Source organism: Lepisosteus platostomus, chromosome 28 (assembly GCF_059453375.1).
Source record: "Lepisosteus platostomus isolate fLepPlt1 chromosome 28, fLepPlt1.hap1, whole genome shotgun sequence".
Taxonomy (NCBI): domain Eukaryota; kingdom Metazoa; phylum Chordata; class Actinopteri; order Semionotiformes; family Lepisosteidae; genus Lepisosteus; species Lepisosteus platostomus.
In genome coordinates this window covers 3,478,049-3,487,567 of record NC_142638.1, presented here as the reverse complement: position 1 = coordinate 3,487,567, position 9,519 = coordinate 3,478,049, and the positions used below count along the sequence as shown (strand labels likewise).

General features: G+C 41.0%; 1 protein-coding gene across 1 annotated transcript; it reads right to left on the bottom strand.

Moving 5' to 3' along the window:
• Window positions 1-230: 230 nt before the first annotated feature.
• Window positions 231-8,698, bottom strand: sost (sclerostin). The gene is made up of 2 exons (XM_088622783.1): window positions 8,224-8,698; window positions 231-2,833 (listed from the first exon to the last, which is right to left on the bottom strand). The coding sequence occupies exons 1-2, from the start codon at window positions 8,447-8,449 to the stop codon at window positions 2,418-2,420; spliced, it is 642 nt and encodes a 213-aa protein (XP_088478909.1). The 5' UTR covers window positions 8,450-8,698; the 3' UTR covers window positions 231-2,417.
• Between the last annotated feature and the right edge of the window lie 821 nt (window positions 8,699-9,519).

Here is a 9,519-nt window from a genome sequence, read left to right as displayed (position 1 = left end):
ACCTCACCACCGACAAAAAGAATGTTTAAATGTGATTAATTTTGGCAATACCCAGACTCAGCTGTTGAGAGCGGCTCGTTTTGTGTTCTGTGAATGATTCTGCAGACAGTCAGTGGGGATTCCTGGACAGTTACTTCCTTGTCTATTGTCATGCTGACAACAAACTGATAAGTCAGTCATTAGCAAATCGAAAGTAAAAACAGAGAAAAAAGGAAAAAGGGAAAGGTCTCTTTCAAATTTATTTTGCACTACTTTATTCATTTTTGTTTAAACTTCACTAATAATTTGATGACAATAATAGTTATCATATAACTACAAAAAAAGTTGCATAAATAATTTAAATGAGAAAAAAAATAAATATAGAGTTCATTCTTTGTAACAAAACATTTTGACAAAAGGTGAAGGAAACACTGACATTAGCCACTTTCATGGCTCATACAGACCTCACCAGTACAGTATGTACAAATTGGCTATACATAGTTATGGCAAACAACCAGTTTTAAATGGCAACTTATCCAACATGAAGAAATTCCAGTTGCTATTTCAACAATAAACTGAACCAGCACTGTTTGCAAAACAGAAAACAGGAAGCAATAAAAACAACAACGCAGACAATGTAAGGAAGTTTCTAATATTCCTCATTGCTGAGAAAAGTCCTCGCACACTGCACAAAAGCTTGTCCATGCTGAGAAAACTGGACGCAGTTGTATTGTCAAGACCACAGTAAAACAGAGAAGAGAGGAAGTATCATCTCAATGTACAGCTGTTAGCTAAATTGGTACATTGAACATAATACATTTAGACTTTTTTTTTATCAAGGCAATTTTTAATGTCATGGTTTCTGTTGTATGCCTACTACATTGTAAAAATGATTCTTTGCCTTATCTCTCATGTAATGTCTTAAGGCCAGATGTAGTTATTGTATTTGTGTTTCCCATATTAATAGGCTAAGTACAATAATGGTGCTGTCCACAAAAGACGCTTATTTCTCCTTTATGTAAGACAAAAAAGCTCCAATGGACATCATTGGACAGAAAAAATGCATTGAAATAATTTGGCATTGCAACCATATCTCATTGGGTTCATAGGGGATTACCCACACCATGAAGGATTTAGTTTCAAACTCCCAAGAAAATTATAAAAGTAGAAGGTCTAGTTCAACAAACGTCATGTATATGATAAGTTTGCTAATGAGTGTGATTATTTTACAGCATCACTAAACAGTGTATGACAGGACTTCTAATGCACACCAACAAGGTCAAATTATTATGTGACCGTTCAGTTAGAAATACACTGTGGCCCACTGTCATCACTTAGTCTAGATTAGCAAGATCTCTCGAAAATTGTTCTGTGCAGGCCAGCGTTTCGCTGCTTGCAAAAACCCTTGAAAGCAACTGCCCTCACACTCCAAGATCAGTGAACTGTGCCCATATTTTAGACTCTCCACTGCATACATACTGTATGGGAGGATATTTCCCCACCAAGTCACTGTGCAGATACTATTTTTTGGTGACAAACAGGAATTCATTATGGCTAGAGGGAATGGCTTTTGATGACTCATATCCTAAAGCAGGAATGGGATCATTTAGTAATTAAAACAAGTCACAGTTCAGCTCCATTCCATTCTGCACAGCTGCCTTCTGTGAGGCCTATGCCTCATTTTTCCTGTCTGCTGGTGTATATTCCCCCTCCTTCTAGACCTGATTCTAGCAGCACATAAGCTGGCGCAAGGGGGACTGCTGACAGGCCGACAGCAACACTGAAACAGGCCCAGAAGTGTGAAAGCCCAAGCCCTTTCCCTGCTCCTCCACACTGACAGGCACTCCACCCTACAGCACGGAAGCGCTTCTTGGAGTGTGTACAGGACGAGTGGTTTGGAAGGCCTCACTCTGCGGCCTGCAAACTGTGGATTTTTAAACGCAAAATGCCTGCAAATTAAGAAGTGCACAAGGCTAAGCCTTGAGGGTGTGTATCACAATATTCTAATAATGACACCAGAAATAAAGACTTTGGTTTGGGGGTTACAGCCTACTTCATGCAAGCACGCGTGACCTTTTGTTGCATAAAGTTCAATTTTACCAGGGGTGGAAATTCTATCGGCTGCAGAGTCTCTTCCAATAAGACGCAGGTTTTGCGTTCTCGAGCTCTTTCCATCAGAAAACCTGCTTCCTACCAGGGTGTCACCTCCCCCTCCTTCTGAACATTCCCACTGTCCACTCTTCCGATATAAATTATGAAGACAACAGATCATGCTAATAAAAGTCTGAAGAACGCTGGGAAAGTTTCTAGTGCATTGCGAACACGATGTACGTCACAGACGTCCAACACACTGCTTCGAGGTCCGTCCCCTTTTTGGGGGCGTCCGTGCATCTCCACTTCTGTCCGCTGGCGATCAAGAGGGTATGTGTGATGCCAGCTTAGTAGGAGTTGCCGATTTCGGGGGTGTTGCTGGTCTTGCTGCGGTCCTGGGGCTGACGAGTGTGCTTCCTGTTGCGCCGCGGCCTGGCGGGGGCCTCCTTGGCCTCGGACTGGTTGTGATGGCGGGTGTAGCGCTTGCACTTGCAGGACGTCACGACGCGGATTTTGTAAGTCCGGCTCCTGCCGTTGGGGCACTGCAGCTGCACGCGCTGGGTGCGGGAGTGCGCCGGGACGCAGCGGTAGTCGGAGTGGCTGTGCCGCCACCACTTGCCGCGGAGGATGGAGTTGGGCAGGAGGTGGGAGGGCACGCACTGTCCCGAGCAAACCAGCTCCTTCACTGGCTTGGCGCTGCGGCAGGGCCCGTCGGTGATGTAGCGCGTGGAGCGCAGCTCTCTGCAGCTCAGCTCGGATGCTCCTGCGGCATTTAGAGACAAAACAAATGGTTACAAAAATGGCAAGAGTGAAGCAAAGAAGTTTGAAAATATTTGTTTCGTGCCAAATTTCCCATTGGCGTTTGCCAATCACAGCCTCCTAACAATCCCCATCTCTGAACTGGCTTCATCACTCTCTTCTCCCCCCCACTGAGAGCTGGTGTGTGGGGAGCGTACTGGCGCACTATGGCTGCCATCGCATCATCCAGGTGGGGCTGCACACTGGTGGAGGTGGAGGGGATCCCCATTACTTGTGAAGTGCTTTGAATGGAGTGTCCAGAACAGTGCTATTCAAGTGTAAAGAATGATGTTTTTACCAGCAGGAGGCACCAGTAAAGGGTCTCACTCCAGCAAAGGGTTGAGCTCTAGGCTGGACTGGCTACCAAGCGCTGATGGGTCTGCCCACTCACAGTACCGGTGGGTCAGTGCATGTGAAGACATTTTAAAACTGCAAATACTGCAGTTAACAAATTAACAATGCGTCCTTCATAGTAAAATATTTTTAGTACCTCAGATTTGTATACATCATCGCTTATTTACACCCTCATAAACATTAGCTCCCATATTTGGCATCTCTAACTTCCTTCCTCCTCCGCTCACATTGATTTGGACTGGTCCAAATGGGCAAGTGACATCACATGGCCAAATTTAGCCAGTCCATTGCATCCTAAACCTAACACAGCTTTAGTTTATTTAGAGACACAAAGTGCCCCAATAACAGAAAATATTTGGTTGTTATCTACAATCACTCTGCTTAATTATATTAATTAAGCCCTGTTTAATATTTAAACATTTATATTTCATAGAGCACTATGTAATAGCAATACTAAGAAGATAAATATATTTCATCTTAAAAAAGTCCATTGAATAAAATAATGGAAAAGCCTACATGATAGCCTGCATAACCCACATTTGGGTCAGTTGCGTGCTTTTAAGATCAGGGTTGATTTTTAATCCCTGTCCGTCACGGTTTTCCCATATTTTATTATTAGGAACTGATAAGATAGTTGTCTATTTACCTCAAATGAGTATACTTTTGTTGCCTTCTTCAAATCAATTCTGAGCTACAGTGCTAAAAACAATTTCGCCTTGGTCCCAGGTAGCAGTTAACAGAGATCATGGGCCACTTGTAAGCAATAAACAAGTTTGGGTCCATACAAACTTATTTTCATAGTACGATGCTTTAGAAACAGTACAACATGTTTTGTGCAAACAGCAACTTTAAGAATTAAGTACAATGCCACGTTATCTAACAAAACTTCAGCAACCATGCAAAATCAAATCTGTGTAACTTATTGTCCTTTCATCAGCGGAAGGTCTTTGGCAAAGAAAAAATGTTTTTTAGATTCGACACAGACTTAAGAATTTCCAAGTCAGCCAACATTTCAAATCACGCCAGTTTACTAGCCATACACAAATCAAGTGTATAGTGTTTTCTTAATCAGATGATTAGTGTAAAAATACATCATCTTGATTCAGTTTTCAGTGATTGTTATTGTTCTAAGCACATTACATTATTCCATCAATAATGATTTCTGGTATTCATTATACAAGCACAACATTATGACTTTGCAGAGGCATTTCTAAGCCTCAATGTCTGAAAGCAAAGTTGAATTTGACAATTCAAAGGTTTTGCAATGGGAATTTTTTTTAAAAAGCAATTTGAAATACAATTGTCTGTCCGTGTTATTTAACAAAATTGTTTAAAAGGCGTTTTTAAAGACTGTGAGATCTGCTATGATCCTCATTTCCATACTGACACCTAGGTGTATAACAGAGTAATGACACTCAATAAAGATCGCATTACTGTCAGAATCCTCTCTATTGTAGGCGTCTTTGCAGCAAACCACAAAAGCTTTGTTTACAATGACCTCAAAACTTTCTGTGCCTCATGAACTTGATATTATACCTTTGTCACGTAAAAACACAAGGTTATCTTCCTTTATTCAACAAGGAAAGGCAGATGGGTGTGTCAGTCGGAACTTTGCACTCAGCAATGACCTCGTGCACAAATGCTCTGACAATCACATAATGCACTGACATTTACTGGATGAGACATTTATTTAGATTTATATATCAGATTACCGCATACTACATATTGTGTCCAATTATTGTGTCACAAAGAATGTTTCTCCAGATAATTTAGAAAACAGACATTGGTGCCAATTGCTTTTGATTTAAGACTGATTATGATTGGGGAATAAACAACAGCCTGTTCAGTTACAGAGCGGGCTAAACATTTTACACCACTCTCCATATTTTAAATACATCTGGAGAGAAGCCGGAATAGAATTGTACAAAGATTACAGGCAAACCTTAGCTTTTACCTAAGTTCTATTTTAGGTGTTACTGTTCTGTGGACTAATTCTCTACTCATGATTCCCAAGCTTTTACTTAAGTGTGCTTTGGAAACTCCCTTTGGCCTCTTTGCCTTGGCATGTTATCCAATTTTTAAAATTACTTTAAATCCAATTTTTCCCCTTTTACTCTAACTTAATTTTACTTTTCTTGTCTATCTATCCTTTCACGTAACTGAGATAATCTAATTTACAATTCACCCTGCAGGAAGAAGACCCCACTGGTGGTAATAAGCTGGACCATCCCCGTCATTAAGGGTATTGAATGTTAAGAATGTCTACTTTCTTTATAAAGTGTTAATCAATTCTATTAATCAATTATCCATTTTCTAACTGCTTTATCTAGGGTCACGGATGAGCAGAGTCTAACCTGGGAAGCAATGAGTATGACAGGATACACCCTAGAGGGGACACTAGTTCACTGTAGGGCACACACACTCACAGCAGAGACAACTTTCCTAGAAGCCAATTACCCTACCAGTATGTGTCTGGACTGTGAGAGGAAACCAGAACACCTGGAGGAAACCTAAGTGAACACAGAAAAGAACATATGAACTCCACACAGACAGCACCCAAGGAATTCAACAGGAATTCAACCAAGGGACCCAGAGCTGCGAAGCAGCACTGCTAACCACTGTAACACCATGCCAGTGTTCTATATGTCTCCCTTCAACTCCTGTACCCCCTCTAGAACATGCTGGTCCAATGTTGAACAGTACATATACAATACTTGCAAGATCACCTTAGCAATAGCAATTGGTATTACATTAAAGCAATAAGGTCTTTATTTCTCGGATGTAAGGACATCTTTATATTATCATACAGTATGCAGAACAATAAGCTGTTTGTGGGATTTTAAGAGTCTCTTTATGGAAGAAGACTCTTAACAAAAAATACACAGCTGCCTTAATAGGTCATGTTTATATCTCACAGGTGGGAATCATTTTCAAACCCTCGTTCTGTTGAAATTGCAGTTTTTACCCTGAAGAAACCCCCCTGCTGTGTATTCAAGCACGGCCTTTCAAACTGCTCTGGACCTTATTGCTGCAATTAAACAGTTCTGGAATAAAAACGGAATATGCCGACTTTGGTTCATTTAGGAAAAAAGAACACCGCAAAGAAAACGAAAAGGGCTCCTGGAATCACTGCCCGTTTTATAACTCCAACATGCATTATTGCTCAAAAAGGCAGATGTACTGAGAGGAGCTGTATTGTTTTAAATCATGCCTGAGACTCATGCCAAGACCGAGGTGTCTAAAGAGGGCAGATGTTCTGATGCCCGTGGCAGCAGATTACAGTGCATTTTGGTTGCACTTTTAGTGTCAAAGTTTAAGATTCATGAAGCAGCTTGAGAAACAAAACAGCGCATTGTTAGATGAAAACGGAAACCTCATTTACAGTACGTGTGTCACAGTGAAGTACTGCACGAGCAGAAAATGGACTAAATTGCTAACTTGCATCTCTGCTGGGCCATATAATTATGTTTACTGTAGTATCTTAAAATACACAAACCCTTTGTGTATTTGCTGTTGGCATGCTTTACGAATCAACAAAAACTACTTTTTTTTAGTTTTGTTTAAAGAGGTGAGTTATAAGTTAAGTCCTTCTACATCAAGATGAGTCCAGTCCTGGTCCCCAGGACCCAAATGAATACTATATTATTTCAGCTGAGCTCCCAGGTACTTCATTGAACCTATAACAGATGTACAGTAATTGGAACTCTTCAATTGCTTGCAGTTACTGAAGATGTAGGAGGTTGTATTTTAACTATTGCGTTTCATAAGCAAATTGACATCTCCTACTTTTTAGTACGAAATAAACTTTCACAGGTTAAGGTCAAGCAACTTCTTAGTTTAGGTAAGAATTCAATTGAGAGCTCGGAGAAAAGCTGGCAGGTATGGGGGATTCCCAAAAGCAGAGACAGGAGCCTCATTTAATTAGCGTAAGACTAGCATTATTCCAGGATCATTTTACTGTGGGAAACACGAATGTTACTGGCCCCGTTACGGCGAGAGAATGCCTCACAACGGAATACCAAAGACCAAAGGAATAAAACGTTATACAGGATATACTGTAAATTTTGCCGTTCTTTTTTAACGGAGGTCCACTACTTTTTGTAAGCGCTCAATACCATCAACGGCGTTCCGTCTGATAAGGGTGTTGGTATAGTTTTCCGTAGTGTTTGGTGAGTTGTACTTTCTCTGACCTGTCACATCCCCTGGTTCTGTTTGAGACAGGGTGCTTACATAAAGATGTGTCAATGCGTCTTCCCAACTTATATGCGGTACTTACCCTAGGTAAGGTGTGAGTATTGCCAAGATGGTTTATTATATAAACCAATGCATTACATGCATAGTAAAGTTATTTAACCGAGCAGGCAGAATCTATCAGCGACAAGGAGAATTAGATGCTTCAGGTCAGAATTGGTTCAGAGAAAAGCGCAGCGGTACAGGTGTTGCGCAACTGAGCGCGCCTGGTTATTCACAATTCCACATGGAAAACTGGAAGAATATAAAATGGAGAATATGTGTTGCAAGATTTTATAATGAAGACTTCTTGAAGCACGACTCTCGTGTTTGAACAAATAATATCTGTTACCGTTTCCAATAATAACAACAATTTTTGATACTGGGTGTTGCGACAATGGGCTACAACAAATAGTCAGAAATTGAATCTTCCTTCTACATGGTTTTTTTTTCGAAATCAGTCATAGCTTTTGGAACACCTCTGAAAAATAATAATTTGACTCCTGAAATTGGATTCTTGGATAGCATTCCAAATACTAGCACAGATCGCCGCGACCCAATCAATTCTCCATCGAAACAAACATTTAACTTTTTGTGGGAAAAAAAAGCCATTATTCTGTCCAAAGAAGTTGCAAATTAAGGCACACAGCTCTTCTTCTTACTAATTGGATGCTAGACCAAGGATGCGGTTTTAACAGTATTGGTAACTTTAATGTTTCAATAACCTGTTCAGTGCCTCTAAGGTACCATCATTCTGGAAAAACTCCTTACCATAACTGTGTGTGTTGGCGGACAAGGTCCTTCCGCCGTGCTTAGCCCGGTTCATCGTGTTATTGGTCTGCTGTTCGGGCTCGGGTTGCTGCGCGTCTTCACTGTACTCTGGGATGACTTCGGTTGCATCGTTTTTTAAGACCTTCCATGCTCGCGCAGCGGTGCAGCAGCCCTGCAGAAGCAGCAGCACGGCGCTCGAATACAACAGAGCGACAGACACCTGCATCTCGGCGAGCGGCGGTGCGGACAAGCTGTGGTCTTCCAGGCGCGCTAGGGACGCGGACGTTAGAATTCCTGCCAGACATGAGGCGACGCAGCTCTTTAAGTACCCCCGGCTTTTGCAAAAACCAGACAATTAAGCTCTTACACGAAGTGGGAGGGCTCCAGCCTCGCCAGTTCATTGAGAAACAGGGAGGGCGAAGGGGGCGCGTGGAAGGAGGTGTGCGCAACTTTTCAATGTTTTGTTTTTTCTCTCCCCTGCACTCTTAAGCAGACGACTCTCGTGTAGCAGATCTTGGGAACGAGGGGCAGGTTTATTAAGCTGTATCTGTTGCCGCCTTCTGTCTCGGTGACCCGAAGCCTTCTTTAACATGGTTAATAAAGCTATGCGTTCAAGCGCATTTAATGTGGACTGTGGAATACACAGTAGCTGGCTGGCAGCACATTGTTTCATTGCCAATAGGTATTGGCATTTAAACGATTGAATGTTGCAGTTTATAGAATAGACGTAAAGTCTAGAAAGAGCCTAGCAGACTAAAAGGTACCTTTATTTAATTATTATTGTAGTCATAAACTTCCTCTAAATTCCTTGGCAGTAAGATATTTTAAACTCTGATATTCATTGTGTCTGCTTCATTGGCGTTTAAAAGTTTCAACAAAATTTGAAGCTAAAACACTGTGTAGGCTGAGGGACATTCCTTTAATCAATTATTTTAAAAAAGACCACCAGAGACCGTTTTTTAAAGAAGGCTAGCTTTTTGAAGGTAGACGATTATTTTAACTTGTTTCTGTCAATCCTATATTGAAAGTTTCCGAATGTAATGTGTCATCTCATAGTTTGGTAATAACAGAACATTACAAATTGTTATATGTTTTAATTGAATTTGAATTGGTTCCCATTATTATCAATTCAGGACAGCTGATATGAGAAGGGAAGTTAAACAACAGCAAATCAAACGATGCTTGAAGGTCAGAAGTATTATACAGCAACAGTATTTGCGAAAGATCCCAGTGTCTAGATGTTTTTTGTTTTGTGCGGAGATTCTTCATAGTTTCACAGCTTCACAAGTTCTGTGA